General features: G+C 53.2%; 2 protein-coding genes across 11 annotated transcripts; one reads left to right on the top strand and one right to left on the bottom strand.

Moving 5' to 3' along the window:
• The first annotated feature begins 1,719 nt into the window (after positions 1-1,719).
• On the top strand, positions 1,720-6,731 carry Doc2a (double C2 domain alpha). 7 transcript variants are annotated; one of them, XM_057777527.1, is made up of 11 exons: positions 1,720-1,925; positions 2,956-3,236; positions 3,610-3,689; positions 3,858-3,932; positions 4,044-4,153; positions 5,628-5,754; positions 5,833-5,892; positions 5,979-6,142; positions 6,228-6,309; positions 6,402-6,498; positions 6,586-6,731. In XM_057777527.1, exons 2-11 carry the CDS (start codon positions 2,969-2,971, stop codon positions 6,729-6,731), a joined length of 1,209 nt encoding a protein of 402 aa, XP_057633510.1. In that variant the 5' UTR covers positions 1,720-1,925; positions 2,956-2,968. The 7 variants fall into 7 exon arrangements, with proteins under 7 accessions (XP_057633510.1, XP_057633508.1, XP_057633509.1 ...); XM_057777525.1 differs by having other exon boundaries at positions 1,721-1,925; positions 2,886-3,236; XM_057777526.1 differs by lacking the exon at positions 1,720-1,925 and adding an exon at positions 2,085-2,170 and having other exon boundaries at positions 2,886-3,236.
• On the bottom strand, positions 6,293-16,860 carry Ino80e (INO80 complex subunit E). 4 transcript variants are annotated; one of them, XM_057777534.1, is made up of 8 exons: positions 16,236-16,860; positions 15,998-16,068; positions 15,750-15,802; positions 12,099-12,177; positions 11,899-12,010; positions 11,420-11,536; positions 8,167-8,258; positions 7,519-7,657 (listed from the first exon to the last, which is right to left on the bottom strand). In XM_057777534.1, the coding sequence occupies exons 1-7, from the start codon at positions 16,314-16,316 to the stop codon at positions 8,187-8,189; spliced, it is 585 nt and encodes a 194-aa protein (XP_057633517.1). In that variant the 5' UTR covers positions 16,317-16,860; the 3' UTR covers positions 7,519-7,657; positions 8,167-8,186. The 4 variants fall into 4 exon arrangements, with proteins under 4 accessions (XP_057633514.1, XP_057633515.1, XP_057633516.1 ...); XM_057777531.1 differs by lacking the exon at positions 8,167-8,258 and having other exon boundaries at positions 6,293-7,657; XM_057777532.1 differs by lacking the exon at positions 8,167-8,258 and having other exon boundaries at positions 6,293-7,657; positions 11,420-11,485.
• Positions 16,861-16,871: the final 11 nt, after the last annotated feature.

The following is a 16,871-nucleotide window of genomic DNA, read 5'->3' as shown; positions in this document are numbered from 1 at the left end:
TCTGGAACTCCTCGACCTTGCAGACTCCTGGAAGCCAAACTCAGGCTCGTGTGGCACGTGCCACTGTCATTTGAGTTATCTCACTTCCTCAAATGTGTATGCTCTTCGAAGAGGTAACACGCACGTGGCACAATTTAGAAGCATTCAGATGGCATCTATCTTTAATCCCAGTGCTTGACGGCAGGGGCAGGCAGATAACGGAGGCCAGCCTGGTCTACATGGTGAGTCCCAGGTCAGCCAGGGCTACACAGTGAGACCCTCACTCAACAAGAAAAAACATGTGGAAAGTTGCATGTTGGAGGCTAAGTCTTTCCTATGCTTGCCCTTTCCTGCTCCCCAGCAGCCTCATTCTCCAGCAGTCACCATAGTTACCATTTTCTTGTGCAGTCCTCTGGAGATAATACATGCACAATTAAACATGTGTAGGGTCTTTCCTCACCGAATGGCAGCATTTTCCACGTGTGTGGCTCTGACTCTGCATCTCGGTTTAAGGAATGAGATTGTGAAGATGAATCTGTGTATGTGTGTGTGATAGATCTATTTATCTATCTATCTATCTATCTATCTATCTATCTATCTATCTACCTACCTATATACTTACCACCTCCTTTTTCATGGCTGCATACTATTTTGATATGAGAAATTATGTCATAGCTAATTGACCAGTCTCTCTTGCATGAACATTCCATTTGTTTCCTTTTCAGAAGCTCTAGGGAAGAATCTTTCAACTTCTATTATTTTACATATCGCCTGGTATGCACAGGATAAGGTCAAAGAGCTGGGCCTTCCAGGTCAAGGAGTATGTGTGTTTGTGATCTTGGCAGCCATTGTCAGAGCAGCTGCAGCAGAAGGGTCACTGACTTACCCACAGTATCAGTGTGCCAGCATTTGATAGGTGACGGGTGTTGTGTTATATAATTTGACTTTATAGTACTCCTTTAAAGAGTTTTAAAATACGAACATATAACATTTACAGGTAGCATTTGCCATACTATCTTCTTTATTCAGTGCTGGGGATCAGCTGTTGTACACCAAACACACACTGTCGGCTGTCTTCAAGGGTACAGTTAGTTAGTCAGCGTTATGGGCAGCAGAATTTCTCTATTGAGTCCCAGTATTTAGCGAGGCTGACTTAATGTCAGGCCCAGTTTGGACCACTTGGGACTCAGAGATGAATCAGCCCATTTTTCACTGCGACAACTCCAGGGCTGATGGGAGACAGGACGTCAACAGGCAGACGCAACTGTCATCAGGGCTGAGTCTGGGGGATCTTTAGGCTAAAGGGAAAAGGGAAAGGAAGGTGGTTGTGCTAGGGACAGGTGACTTGGAACGACCTGTTCTCAGGAACAGAGGACCCAAAGGCCCAGAGAGCTAGGGCAGGAGGCGTCCTTTGAAACCTCAGATGGCATGTTGCCGGCCTGAGGTGGGCAGGGAATTCCTGGCTTGAAGGACCTCTCGGAGGACTTGATCTTTCCAGGAGGCAAGTTTCGGACACAAGAGGATCAAAGGTTACGATGGAAGACTCCGGTGGTAGCACCAGTCTGTAACCCCAATGAGGCAGGAGGTCAGGAGTTCAAGGCCAACCTGGTCTGCCTATCTAGACTCAGTCTAACAGTAAAAAACACCTACTGGGGTGAGGCGGGAAGCAGTGCGGTGCAGACTCTTCCTGACTGCAGGTTCAAGCCCTGAGGTCCTCCCCGCTTGAGGGACAGAACTGGAGATGGCAGATGGTGGCCGGAGGTAAAGAGACCAGGTCGTAGGGGCTGGTTTGAATTACGGTTACCAGAAGGAAGCAGGCGTGGGGAAATCAGTCTCCTTCGGAAGAGGTTTCCCCAGCGCAGCTGGAGCGGCAGGCAGGTCCTTCCTTCCCTGGCGGGTCCCTAGGTCACTGCGGATCTCTAAGCCACGCCCACGGACACCGAGGGGTAGGACAGCTGCCCTTTTCTCTTCCCCCCTCGGGTGCTTTGTGGGTTGGGGGTGTGCGTGAGAACCAGCGTCGCTATGGCAACTAGGCCGGGTGGTCGGGCCCTGGAGCCCTGGGAGCCAGAGAAGGCGAGAGGCGGGGCAGCGGGAGGCGCCAGGGCTGCGCGGTGGGGCGGGGGCCTGGGTCTCCCGGGAGGAGCTGGGGAACACCGGGCGCCTCTCGCGGAGGTGCACGCCAAGTTCTCGGGTGAGTGTGCACGCGTGTGAGCTGGCCCGAGGAGCACGGGCGGGTGTGAGCGCGAGCACACGTGTCGGGTGTGCACTCGCGTGCGCTCTGGGGCCCTTGCCTGGCCCTCTGCGCCCCGCGCCCCTCCCGGCCGCCCGCGGCAGCTCCCGCCACTCCCGCCCCGCGCCGCCTGTCACTCGGTCCTCGCCCGCCACGCCGCAGTCGCCGCTGCCGCCCAGCCTGAGCCCGCGGGCCGCCCGTGCCGGGCACCTGTTGGAGGCCCAGGGACAGGTGCGGGGGCTGGGCCGGCCAGGGGAGCGCGGGTGAGGGTGAGAGGAGGAAAAAACCGAGGCAGGAGGTTCCCTCCTTGGTAGGGCGGTTGGCCCGCGTTAAGGACTAGGCAGGCAGGCAGAAGCTTGGGCTGAGCGATGACAAGCAGAGGTGGGTGACACCCTGGCCAGACCCGCGCCTGATGGAGAAGATGGCCAGAGCCTCAGAGCAGCAAAGGAGGGGGAGCTGTGGGGTTTGAGGGGATGGGAACAGAGGGGGAGTCTAGAATGAGAGGAAAGTCCTGGGAAGGTGACAGAGGGACAATGTACAGGTAGTGGGGCAGTGTTAAGGGGAGTCACGACCTGTCTGCCAGGACTGATCTGGCAACCCAGGCAGCCCCTTGTGAAGCCAGGCCTCCTGCCTGCCCATCAGCCAGCACAGATATCACCTCTCCCTTGACATCCAGGGAGGGCAGTGAGGTTTCTCCAGACCCCAGCCAGCCACGCCAGCCCTGCACCCGTCTCTCCGTCTCCCAGCCAGAGGTGCTGCATGAGGGGCCGCAGGGGCGACCGCATGACCATCAACATCCAGGAGCACATGGCCATCAACGTGTGTCCTGGACCCATCAGGCCCATCCGCCAGATCTCGGACTACTTCCCTCGCAGGGGGCCAGGACCAGAGGCTGCTGGCAGCAGGGGCTGCGGGGATGCCCCAGCTCATTTGACCCCTCTGGCTCTGGCCCCCCCTGCCGCTCTCCTTGGGGCCACCACACCTGATGATGGAGCTGAGGTAGACAGCTACGACTCGGATGATACCAGTGAGTCTGGGGCTCAGCGGGCTTGTGGAAGGGAGCAGCCTTCCGAGCGTGTGTGTGTGTGTGTGTGTGTGTGTGGAGGGTGGGGAGGAGGGGGGACAGTCCTGCCACCACAGCTGCAGTCTGGGTGCAGATTACAGCTTCAGCAAGGCTCAATATTCAATATTTCTGCTGAGACACTCCACCACCCACACAGTCAGTTGCGGCCGAGCCAGGGACCCAGACGCAGGCATTCACATGGCTGCTCAGCCTCTTGCACACACACACTGGCAGGCCAGCAGAGATGTGGACACGGTCTTCTAGCCACTAGGTCTCACACCCTGGACTTGGACCAAAAACACACTATCTTCTCCCTCTTCTCTTCCCTTGTCTGCAGCTGCCCTGGGCACTCTGGAATTCGACCTTCTCTATGACCAGGCTTCCTGCACTCTGCACTGTAGAATCCTCAGGGCCAAGGTGCGCGTCCCTCCTTCCTGGGCTGCTACCCTAGGGTGGGGGCTGCATTTTCCCCCAACCAGAGCAGATTCCTGCATCTCTGGAACTGTACTCTGTGGGGATCCAGTCCTGCAGGAAGGAGGGAGGAAGGCTTGGGAGTCTAAAGCCCCCTTTGCACATATCCTGCAGGGCCTCAAGCCCATGGATTTCAATGGCCTGGCTGACCCCTATGTCAAACTGCACCTCCTGCCAGGAGCCTGCAAGGTATGTCTCCTTCCAGCATTGGCTTGACTTATTGGTCCCTCCCAGCCCCCACCTGCAGCCTTTGGGGCCCCAGGGTCCATGCTTCAGAGCCCTTTGTCCCCCATGCCACAGGCCAATAAGCTAAAAACTAAGACCCAGAGGAACACACTGAACCCTGTGTGGAACGAGGAGCTGACGTACAGCGGCATCACGGATGATGACATCACACACAAGGTGCTCAGGTGAGGGCTTTTCCTCCAGGCCAGCACCTCTGGGATAGCTGTCATTGGAACCTTTTGTTGGTCAGTCTCCCCGTGTCCCATTAAGCTTGTTTTGCTGACACCCCATGATAACCAGTGGCTGCCAAGCCCCCTCCACAGCGGCCCAAATGTCCTCTGGTCCTCTAGCACAGGATTGTTGGTTTGGCAGCTGAAGACCTTATCAGAGGTGCCAGGTGCTGCCTGTGCTCATGGCTTCCTCTGCCCACCTCAATCTTTCCTCTGAGGCTCAACCCCAAACCTGCCCCTGGAAAGGTTTCTCTGCACTCCAAGACCCATCCCCAGAGCCCTTGGCTTTAGTCAGACCTTCACACCTCAAACTGCTACCTGCATTCTCTGAGGAGGAAAGTCTTCAGGTCAGGGAGCTTGCCCTGTCACCCTAGGTGTGAGAAGTACCTCAAAGAGGAGCGCATCAGCCAAGTGCAGGTCCAGAGAGACCTCGTCCTTTATTCTTGGGTAATAGGGAACCACAAGGGTTTCTCACCATTGTTGTCAGGGTTCTTCTACCGAGCCCACCTTGGATATCAGAGGTGGGAGAGACAAAGGCAGAAGCAGCAAAATTGACCTTATGCTCCTCAGGGTAGATGAGGAAACCTCAGGGTTGCAGAACGCGGCTTTGGTTTCAACAGAGTCAGCCCAGGCTGGTCTTGAACTCAGATCCCTCTGCCTCAGCCTTCTGAGTGCTAGGCTCGCAGTGTGCCACCATAGCCCATTATTAGGGAGCATTTTTGTTTGGTTTGATTTTTTTTGAGACAGTGTTTCTCTGTGTAGCCTTGGCTCTCCTGGAACTTGCTCTGTAGACCAGGCTGGCCTCAAACTCACAGAGATCTGCCTCTGCCTCTTGAGTGCTGGAATTAAAGGTGTGTGCCACCACCCGGCTTAGGGAGCATTTCTTTGCTTTACCTCGTGACAGTTTTAGGAGATGGGTATGCTCTACCCCCACTTTACAAATGGACAGTCAGGTGACCAGCTAATGGGCATGGCTGGAATTTTAACACACCTTCAAACCATAGCTACTCACCCCTTAAGCCTGTACTACTGTATCTGGGACAGGCTGGCTCCCTACTCCAGCAGGAAAGAGCAGGGCACCCAAGTCTGTCGGCAGTCCTTGGCTGTGTAAAGCAGCTAAACACCCACAGGGGACTCTACCACTGTGCCTGTAGCCACACCCCGCGGGGTTCAGCTGGCACCTGTCCCCAGGTGGGGAATGGGAGTTATGGAAGCTGTGAGGACTTCCTGTCCAGCTGGGTAATTCTTGATGGGTACAAGACAGCTCAGTGCAGGCAGGGCGGACCCAATTGCCCTTCTCAAGCCTCCACCCATTTTACAGATGAGGTGACAAACTTAGGGCAGAGCTGGGACTGGTCCAAGGACCCCTTTCTCCCTCCGGAGCGGGGCTCAGATACCCAGGGGCCCTGACCCTGCAGTTCCCCGCCAGGATCTCTGTTTGTGACGAGGACAAGCTGAGCCACAATGAGTTTATCGGGGAGATCCGAGTGCCCCTCCGCCGCCTCAAGCCTTCACAGAAGAAGCATTTTAACATCTGCCTTGAGCGCCAGGTCCCGGTCCGTGTGGGGCTAATGGGTATGGGGGAGGGGACCTGGAGAGGTCAGCTTGCCAGAACCTTGTCTTTGCCCCCTCAGCTTCCTTCACCCTCTTCAATGTCTGCGGCACTGAGGGGCATTTCCTGTTACCTAAAGGAGGTGAGGCACATCCTGAGAACCCTGTCTCGGTGGGAGGTGGGAGAGGCCCTAGACTGACCTCTGATCCCTGCCTCCTTTTCTGGCAGCTAGAGCAGGCAGAGCAGGGACCTGGGCTGCTGGAAGAGCGTGGGCGCATCCTGCTGAGCCTCAGCTACAGCTCCAGGCGGCACGGGCTGCTGGTGGGCATTGTTCGCTGTGCCCACCTGGCTGCCATGGATGTTAACGGCTACTCTGACCCCTATGTGAAGACGTGAGCCCTTGCCCAAGCCTGACCCCAGCCTGACTGCTCTGGGGCTTAGCCTATCCCTAACTTCATGGTTCCCCTCTCTCCCTAGGTACTTGAGACCAGATGTGGATAAGAAATCCAAGCATAAAACATGTGTAAAGAAGAAGACATTAAACCCAGAATTTAATGAGGTAAACATGACAAGGAGCAGAAGTGAAGATGGGCTGGAGGTGGGGACGTGGTCAGAAGGCCTGACAGAAAGCACTGCCTGCCTTGTTCTCAGGAGTTCTTCTATGAGATGGAACTCTCCACTCTGGCCACCAAGACCCTGGAAGTCACAGTCTGGGACTACGACATTGGCAAATCCAATGACTTCATCGGTGAGTGGGGGGGCCCACCAGGTGCCGAGGGAAGTGGGGCAGGAGAATGGGCACTGACTGGGTCTGCCTGCCTTGGCTGTTCTCTAGGTGGTGTGTCTCTGGGGCCAGGAGCCCGGGGAGAAGCGCAGAAACACTGGAGTGACTGTTTACATCAACCGGATACAGCCCTGGAGCGCTGGCACACCCTGACCAGCGAGCTGCCCCCAGCAGCAGGGGCTTTCCCTTTGGCCTGAGCAGACAGTAGCTGCCCAGCACAGGCCCTTGGGGCCGGGTCCAGTACCCAACCTTCGCACGAGTGTGTTGCACGTTTACATGGGGTGGGATGCCCCCTGCCCCACACTACCTGTCTTATTTTTGTGAGTCTCTGTGAACGTGGGTCCATGGAGAGCCTATTTCACATATGCAAACTTTCTCCTGCCTGACTTGCTGTTAGCGCAAATATGCAACCCCCACGCACGGGGCCATGTGGGGTGTCCTACCAGTGCCCCTACCCCACCCTGCTACTCCTCTCTTGGCCTCTCCAGGCTGCCCGGCCCCCTGCTGCACAGGGATGAGGTCGGATTAGGGGAGATTAGAGGAGGACATTTCCAAAGGAGGAAAGAACAAGGAAAGAGTGAGCCAGCCCTTTAATACAGAGCCTTCTTTACAAAGTCCCAGCCCTGTTCAGCTGCTCTTCTAAAGGGGCGGCCTCCACAGGGTCTCTGCTCCCTAAGATGTGGCAGATCCTCTTGGCCACTCATTTAAATAACTGTCCCCTGGATGGGGCTGGGATGTGAGGGCAGGACCCCTGCCACCTTCCTCGGGGACATTTGTGCATGTTTACGCCTTTTCTGATTTTGTCAGTGGCCGAAGCATGGCAACTGGGCATCAATAAACATCTCTTGAAGAAGTGGGCTTGCTCGTGCGTGTTGTGCGGGGCTCAGCAGGTCATGGGCGGCTACTCCGGGATGTCGATTACCAGGTCGTCGTCTCCGTCCAGGGCGTCATCCCCGCTGCCTGTGTCGCTGAACATCTGCTGAGGGACGGTGCTCAGGATCGTGTGTGGGGGCATCTTGGGAGGAGGCAGGGGGGTCAGGGCTGCCCCAACACTGGCCCCAGAACCCCTGGCAGGGAAGGCCAGTGGCCCACCCACAGGGCAGTCAGGGGGTCCTACAGCCATCTGCAGCAGGGGAGAGACACAAGGAGGACTTGTCAGATGCACTGGCACTAGGCAGCTGCACAACGCCCACTGAGAGGCAGCTCGAGGGGTGAGGGCAGCCCCACCGCAGCCCCTCAGTCTCAAGCCGTGAAGTGCCTGGGTGAGGGGCAGTGATGGAGGCATGATGGGGATGGGTGAGGGGTCTCATAGGGAGCCTGACAGAAAAGCTGGGCTCCTTCCTCGCTAGCAAAGCACCATGGTTGCTCTGTGCCAGCAGGTAAAGCCAGATTCAGGACTAGCTCAGAGTGCCTTCCTCCTGCCTCTGGGCACCTTGGGTATCACCTGCCACCATTGGTCAGCTTTCCCTCCTCCTCCTGTGGGATTCACTGTTTCATGGTGGGCATCACAGGCTACCTGAGCCAGAAGCCTAAGCAGTAGCTCTGTTCCCCAGCTTCTATGGCATTGTGGATGAGCCCCTCCTTGGGACCCCAGCAGTCACAGGCCTGGGTCAGGCGCTCCTCTCAGCTCACCTGGTCTAGGTACCAGCCTCCTAACTGGATTCCCTGCCTTCAGCCTCTCCCAGATCCAGCTCCTCCTCCACACTGCGGCCAGAGTGATCACTCTAGAACACAAACCTGAGCATGTCACTCCTCTGCCTGAGGGCCCTGGCTACCCTCAGGATGGTCAGTGGGGTGTGCCTAACAGGCTGACCCTGCTCCATTTGTCAAGGTCATGCTTTGTCCTCTGAGCTGGGGCCTCTGCTCTGCCCCGCCCTGCCGCATCCTCACACATCCTCCCTCAAGAGAGCTCTCTGCATGTTGTGACAGCTCCCATGTCATGGGCACAAACTAAACACCTACAATGCCCAGGTAACTTCTATCAATAATCTCTACTTTATAGGACCACCCTGGAAAGGGAAGTTAAAGGGACAGAACGCTAGTCCTCACTGGGACTGAGGTAGCAAACGACATCTGTGTGGTCTCCCGTGGCCTCCTGGTTGCTTCCAGACCCTTACCTGTTTGTGGGGTCATGTGACTGTGCTAGAGTAGGTAAGGCCTCAGGAAACATGGATGTGGACTGGAGGGCCAGCTCTGGGAAGAACCGGGACCCCTGTGGTGATCTGAATTAGAATGCCGCCCCCCAGAGGCTCTAATGTTTGAGTACTTGATCCCCAGCTGTTGAAATTTTATAGCATGAAGAAGTTGGCCTTGCTGGAGGTGTGTCATTGGAGGTGAGCTTTGACTTTTCAAAAGCCCTCACTGTTCTCAGCGCAGATGCTCTCATTCTCCATCTCTCCCTCCCGCTGCCCCCTGCCCAGCATCATGGACTCTACAGGTTGCCTTGGTCATGGTGTCATAGCAATAGGAAAGTAACCAGGACAACCCCATGTGCCAGAGATGACATGCGTCATGAGGACCAGGCCTCTGCTGGCCCCCCTCTGCATCACCACCTTGCTCCCCAGGAACTACCCTAGCCAGTATTTCCTCAGTCAGTGTGGCTCTATGGGCTGCCGGGGCCGGGCGCTGGCTAGGCTATGTTCTCACTCATTTAGACTGAGTAAGAGTTGAGTGACACTCCCATGCCACCTCAGCTGGAACTACCGAATCTTTCAGACCCCATGCTCCAGCATCAGCCCTTCCTGGGTCCTCCCATGCCCCCACCTAAGGCAGTTGACTCTAGTCTTTCCCTATCAACCCAGACAAACACCCAAACCTCTTACCTACCCTAAGTTGCTGAGCTGTTTTCTCCCACCTGTCCTGAAGGCAGGAAGCAAAACCTCTCAGGAAAGGCCATGTGTATTATTGCCCCACCGTTTCCTCCAGTACCAGAGATCAAACTTAGGGCCTTGAAAATGCCAGGCAAGAACTGCTACTGAGTCACATGCCTAGTCCCCTGAGTTCATACTTAACCCCCAGGAACTAGAGGTACAGGAAGTTGTGAGCTGCTTGGTGTGAACTACTGAACGTGGGTCCCCTGGAAGAGCAGCAAATGATCTTAACTGCAGAGTCACTTCTCCGAGCCCTACAATTCATCCTTCCATGGTTTCCCCTGCCTGCCCATGCCCTCTCTCTCTGAGGCTATAGCCCTGGCTGGCCTAGAATTCACTATGGAGAGCAGGATAGCCTTAGACTCATACAGTCTGCCTCTGCCTCCCAAGAGTTGGGACTAAAGGTGCACACCACTAGGCCAAGCAGAATCCCCACTCTTAGCCACTAATAAATACAACCTCTGATTCTGCTTGTGGTGTCAGAGCACCGAGAGCTGGTTAGCCTGGTCCAGTGATGGCCATTCCCACCTTCCTTCATCTTTGGCTCAGTTCTCATCACTCCTGGGGCTTCATGGCCGGCCTCTTCCCTTCACCTAGAGACTTAGCTCACACAGGCCGCCGTCTAGTTAGCACTGCAGACACCTTCTCAACGGGCCCTCTAAAATCAGCTCCTCCATCATCCTCATCCCAGAAACACTGCCCCCTACTTCTTCACTGCTCAGGGAAGAGAGCCCTGGAGCCCTTCTGGGCTCCCTTCTCCCTCTCACAGTTAACCTGGGTCTCTGAGGAAACCCTGCAGCCCGTCTTTGACATGGAGCCATGGAGCTCTTCTGGGTCTCTTGAAGGCCCTTCCTTTCTACCATCCTGACTACTCCAGGCCTATCTCCACACAGCCATGTTGTCCATGTGTCTACAATGCAAGCGGAACTACATCCTGCCCTGCTTAACCTGCCCAAGTGGCTCTCACTCCTGTCTCTCTTTCACCTCAGGGTCCTATGTGCTTCCCTCAGGCACCAGGTCTCTGACCACCTGCCCAGCCCTCCCCCACTTTTCTTTTTCTTGTTTGAAATACAACTTCATTATGTAGCCTTGGCTGGCCTGGAACTCACTTTACAGACCAGGCTGGACTTGAACACACAGGGATTCATCTGCCTCTGATTCCCAGGTGGCTGGGCCTAAAGACGTGTGCCAGCATGCTGTGTTCCCCCTTGTCTTTCAACAAGCACACTCACGGCGTCCTTCCTATACCCACTCAGCAGCACCCTAGATAATCTACCTTCAAAGTCCTACCACTGTCTTCATTTTCTCTGCTGGGGCCAATCCACCTTATTTACCTTCTGCCCATTCCGCAGACAGAGCAGGAGCTCGATACAGGGTTACAGGGTCTGGCTCCCTGTTTGTCACGAGCGGCAGCAGGGCAGCGAGGCTCTCGGCACAGGAGGCGCTCCATGGCCACCTGCTCATTTCCCTGTTTCATCACTCTGAGCCTAGGATCCCCTGTCAAAGTCACACTGCTCTGAACTTGGGGAGCAGGGACTCTACACACCACAGTCCTGCCCAGCTCCAACAGGACTATGTACAAACGTTGTCTCACTCCAGCTATGCTGTAGGGCTTGCTCAGAGAGCCCGGCTGTGAGGCAGAACCTCAAGCAGCCTAACTTGGCAGCTCCTCTGCTCTGCCCTTCAGGGTTGAGCCTTGGACCGAGTCTTAGCATTTCAAACCAATCTTTCAAATTTTGGATATCAGGCTGGGGATACATCCCAGCTGGTATAGTGTGTGCCTAACACGCATGAAGCACTGGGCTCAAGTCAGCACTGTGTGAACCAAATGTGGTGCATATGCCTGTAATCCTAGCGCCTGGAACGCCAACAGTTCAAAGTCATCTACTACCTACAAGAGGCCCTTTCTCAAACAAAACACCCAAAGTCTCTGTGCGCGCCCTCTAGTCTTAAGCTTCCTCCAGGTGGATATCCTGCCTTTGTGGCCCCTCCCTAGAGTTCCCACATCAGGGTACCTTGAGTTTCCGGGGTAGGCGGGGCCGTTTCTCCAGCTTGGGCCTCAGGGGGCTGGGCTCAGGCAGCTGCAGGGCCAGGTAGTCAGAAGGGAATGGGGGGTAAGGGGGAGAAGCCAGCTGAGGTGGGAGTAGGAAGATGGAGATGGGAATGGAGTAGGTAAAGGCGAGGGGTGAAGGGCGGAAATGTACACAGGAGAATGGAAAAACAAGAGATGCTGATGAGTGTGGCTCCCAGGCTCCTGAGAACAGAGGGGAGGGACAGCAGCAGGACTGTGTCCTGGGTCTGCCCCTAGTCCTACCCAGGAGAGATGTAGGCAGCCTGACTCACACCCTCCAAAGGCTACTTGCTGGCCACATGTGGACACATCCTGAGTTGGGAAGCCTCGCCCTGAGACCTAGTCCCTTTGCCCAAATGATGCCCACTGTTTTCCCAGGCACGGTAGTGCATGCACTACTTCCTGGTCTTGATCCCAACTCACCGAACTCAGGTATGAGGATGGGGTCCCAGAAGTCTGCAGCGGAAATCCTGTTGAAGTAGGCAAGGAGAGGCTGGAAGGGGACGGGGCACCGCCCATCGGAGGGCTTCTCTTCCTGGAGCAGGGATAGGAAGAAGGGTCAGAGGCAGCTGGAAAGCCCAGATCCCCAACCCCTACTCTGGACAATTACAGCTCCTTCTTACCTCTTGGGGGCTGGTGTGTCAGACAACTTGGGCGTCCCCTCGGTCTCACTGTTATCTGAAGAGGCAGTGGCATCTGAATCTGTGGGGAGGGCTGGTCAGTGGGGCTGTGACCCCGAGAATACAGAGCATGTGATTCTGAGCGTCCCTCGGCTTTCACACCCGTTCCCTACTTAGAACCTCCATGGCACATTAGCCAACACACACCACATACAGGCTCCTAGACACTCTCCTGGTCTTTTTAAGCTCAGAAGGTATGAATGGGCCTGAATGCAGGTCTGGGACTCTGTGACCATCTCAGACCACCCTTTCATATGCTCTAAGGAACTTTCAGCTTTATCCAGATACCCGCTAAAACACCCCTCAAGCCCGGGGGTGGCGCACATCTTTAATATCAGCACTTAGAAGACGGAGGCAGCGGATTATATTAGGAAGGCAATAGCAGGAAGATCTGAGTTCAAGCCTAGCATGGTCTACAAAGTGAGTTCCAGGACAGTCAGAGCTGCTACACAGGGAAACCCTGTCTCGAAAAGAAAAGAAATGCCCAACCAACAACAACAAGCAAACAAACAAACACCCCTCAAAACTATATTTTCTTTCTCTGTTCCACATTCCAACTGCCACAAGTTCAGGCCACCAACATATCAAAATCCCCCACTTAGCCACCTCACCACTCACTGCCCCTACTGTTCAACACAACTGAATAACTCTGTCCACATGTTTTAGCAGGTTCTTATATCTGTCTTCAGTCTCCCTTAAGGAAGACTAGGTAAGGACTAAGTGCAGGACCTCCTGCACTTGGGCTAGTTAATTTACTTCAGAACTGCAATCCTGGCCTCCACAGCGGCAGGCCCTCATTCTTCCACATCTATTTCCTAGCTCAGTCTTCTTCCTAGAAGGCTCGCCTTTCACTTACTGATCATTGTACGTGATATATGTTATTTCCTACTCAAATCCTTAATTTATATGTGAGACACAGTCTCAGTATATGTGTATCCCTGGCCTCGAACTCAGAGATCTTCCTGCTATTGCCTCCCTAATATAATATTCTTACTTAGATGTTTCCGTGCGAGTGTATCTATGTGCACCAGGTGCATGCCCAAGCCTGAGGGAGTCATTCAACTTCCTGGAATAGAGTGAGGTGGCTGTGAGCTGCCATGCAGGTGCTGGGAACTGAACCCAGGTCCTTTCCAAGAGCAGGAGGTGCTCTAAACTACAGGGCCATCTCTTTAGTTCTCTGGTTGCAATTTAAAGTTAATTGTTAAAAAATAATCAAGTGGGGCTGGAGAGATGGTTCAGTGGTTAAAAGCATTGCCTGCTATTCCAAAGGTCCTGAGTTCAATTCCCAGCAACCACATGGTGGCTCACAAACATCTGTAATGACGTCTGGTGCCCTCTTCTGGCCTGCAGACATACACACAGACAGAATATTGTATACATAATAAATAAATATTTAAAAAAAAATAAATACTCAAGTTGGGCTGTGCGCTGGTGGTGGCATACACCTTTAATCCTAGCATTTGAGACCAGACTGGTATACAGAGGCAGTTCCAGGACAGCCAGGGTTACAAAGAGCAAGCCCGTCTTGGAAAAAGATCAACCTGTTTCTGTTCCTTGGTGCACACCAACCTGGCCTCCTCTCATCAGTTTTCACCCGGAAAGCTCCAGCCGCGTCTTCACAGGTGGAACTGACCCTAATTCCTAAACCCTCAACTGTTCTCTCTCATCCGCACATAATTCAGACATCACGCTTGTGTGATTTACAAGCTGGAATGTTTCTAGCACCGCTGGATGTTGTCTTTTAGGCTCTCTGTAATCCGTCGGTCTGAACTCAATGTGTAGATGAGGCTAGCTTTCAAAGTGGTGATTCTCCTGGCTCAGCCTCCTGAGTGCTAAAATTACAGGCATGTTCCACCATGACCAACTGGCTTTCATTTATTTGATTTTATTATTATTATTGAGACAGAATCTTACTCTGTAGCTCAAGCTGGCTTGGAACTTAGCCCTATCCCCCTGCCTCATCCTCACAGTGCTAAATCATAGGTATAAGGCAGCATTCCCAGGCAGTGACTGCATTTGTAGCTTTTCACTTTTATTTGTTTAGAGATGGGTATTATGTAGCTGAAGCTGGTCTTGAACTTCTGGTCTTCCTGCCTCTACCTCCTAAGAAGGGCTGGGATTAAAGGCCAAGATACAATGTCTTGCTTTTTACTCCCCACCTCCTTTTTAAAAGTAACTAGGTTGCTTTTTTTTAAATATAAAAAAATTAGATTTACTTATTTGTGTGTATAGGAGCGCATGTATGTAGGGTTCAGTGAACAACCTAAGAGTCATTCTCTCCTTCATTGTGGGTGCTGGGGACTGAACTCAAGTGTCTTTGCTCATTGAGTCATATCAAAAGAAGCTGGTTGAGGGGCTGGAGAAAAGGCTCAGTAGCTAAGAGCACTGGCTTCTTTTCCAGAGAAACTGGGAACAATTCCGAGTCCTCACTGATCACAACCATTTATAACTCATTTTTTAAGAGATCCGGTGCCCTCTTCTGGCCTCCACAGGAGCTGCACATACATAGGACACAAATGCAGGCAAAACACCCATACACTTAAAACATCTTTGAAAAAACAGAAGAAGCTGGGGGGCAGGGGTGATGTGTGTGGAGGAGGAGGTGGTGTCTGAGTGGTGGGGGTCAGGGGTGATGTGTGGTGGAGGAGGTGGTGGTGTCACAAGCATGAAATCCCGCACTGGGGAGCTGAGGGAGGACTGTGAGTTTGGGACCAACAAAAGCTACAAACGAAAAACACACTTCAAAAAAATGTCAAAAATGTTATGAAACTATATAAAATTCAATGTTCACAAATAAAGTTCTAATAAAACAGCCATTTTGTTAATTAATATGCTGGCTATGGCCGCTTTCACATGAACTATGAAGTTTGTTTCAGAGACAATATTTTACAAAACCAAAAATATTTTCTTGATCCTTTGCAAAGGAAATTTATCAACTTCTGTTATACTATAATTATTACCCTTTAATCCTGTTTTACTTTTCATCAAACTCTCATTATCAGTTGCATGCCTTTAATTCCAGCACCTGGGAGGCAGAGGCAGGTGGGGCTCTATGAATTTGAGGCCAGCCTGGTCTATAGAGTGAGTTCCAGGACAGCTAGGGCTACACAGAGAAAAGAAAGGAAATAAAGAGAAAAGGGAGAAGGAAGGAAGGAAGGAAGGAAGGAGGGAGGGAGGGAGGGAGGGAGGGAGGGAGGGAGGGAGAGAGAGAGAGAGAGAGAGAGAGAGAGAGAGAGAGAGAGAGAGAGAAGAAGAAGAAAAAAAGGAGGAAGGCAAGCAGCAGCAGAAGGTAAGCAATAAGACTTAAGAACTATTGGAGGGTCGGGTGGTGGCGCACGCCTTTAATCCCCGTACTTAGGAGGCTGAGGCAGGCGGATCTCTGTGAGTTTAAGGCTGATCTACAACAAGAGCTAGTTGCAAGATAAGCTCCAAAGCTACAGAGAAACCCTTTCTCGGAAAAAAAAATACAAAAAAACAACCAAAACTATTGAAGGGATTGCACCAGCTCCACATCCTAGGAGGACGGACCAGGCACAATTTGTTTAAAGCACCAGTATCTCATGTCTTCCTGCAAATGTTCATGACTTTGCTCACCGGAAGAATCTTCATCCACATTCTCATACTGCAGAAGTCGATCTAGAAGGAAACTGGGGAGAAGTGGAAAAGAGAAGAATTATTCTCATTTTAGTAATGTTCTCCGGCAAGATATCTATCTAGTTCCTCCTAGAAGGCCCACTGGATCCTCCTAGGAGGGCATGCATTTGTGGTCCTATTTCAGGATGGAGCCAGGAGGAGGATTCCCTAGGCGTAGCATCGCTCTTGTCCCTCAAGAAGCCTTTTACCTCTTGTCCCGGGAAACCTTCAGCAATTTCCTCTGTGCCTTCCTGAGCTCCTCCTGGAAGCACTCGTGTTCCTGTATCGGACAGGGCAGGTGCTGAGCCAAGAGCAATCCGTAAAATGCCCAGAACCCAAAGACATCTCTTCCATCTCTCCCTACCTACCCCCTTTACCACATGGGTAAACTGAGGTCCTCTCAGCGCTAGGCCTCCCACTCCACAACCTCCTCACACCAGCACTCACGTAAATGAGAAACTTAAGCTTCCGCTTCAGGTTCCTGTATTTCTTTTTGTAGTCCACTTCGCCGTCCGCTGGTCCGTTCATGACCCGCCTGGGAGTATCGCCCCAGTGTGGGAGTCCCGCTACCCAGAGCCAAATCGGCCCGGCCTCTTACACTTCCACTTCCGGAGACTTGGCAACGCTGTACGAAGCGGACTACAACTCCCGGCGTGCTCAGCGCGCAGGGCGCGTAATCACACCGCCGGTCATCCAGGGAAAGACCTGAAAGTTACGCCGCTTCCAATGGCTTCGCGGTGCGCTGAGGTCACAGAGGAGCCGGACGCTAAAGGGCGGTTGGTTCTAAACTGACTAAAGATTGGGAGCCATAAAAGATAACCAGAAATGCATTGTGTTGGCGAGGATACCCATTCCCTTCTGCCTTCCGAAACAACAGAGACCTAACTTGGATATCCTGACCACAGAGCAGCGTGAAGAGTTGATTACGTTACAGCCAGAGATTTCCGGCGGCGAATTCCGCTTCTAGTTTGAATTTTAATAAGTAGTTTTAGCAAAGAGCAGAAACCTCGAGACCCACCAACTGCTTAGGGAAAGCAAGATCTAGCAAAGTCCTCCGTCCCAGCGCTTGAACAGCGGAGGCCC

Source organism: Chionomys nivalis, chromosome 8 (assembly GCF_950005125.1).
Source record: "Chionomys nivalis chromosome 8, mChiNiv1.1, whole genome shotgun sequence".
Taxonomy (NCBI): Eukaryota; Metazoa; Chordata; class Mammalia; order Rodentia; family Cricetidae; genus Chionomys; species Chionomys nivalis.
The sequence above is the reverse complement of the archived record's forward strand: the minus strand, read 5'-3'. Positions and strand labels throughout refer to the sequence as shown.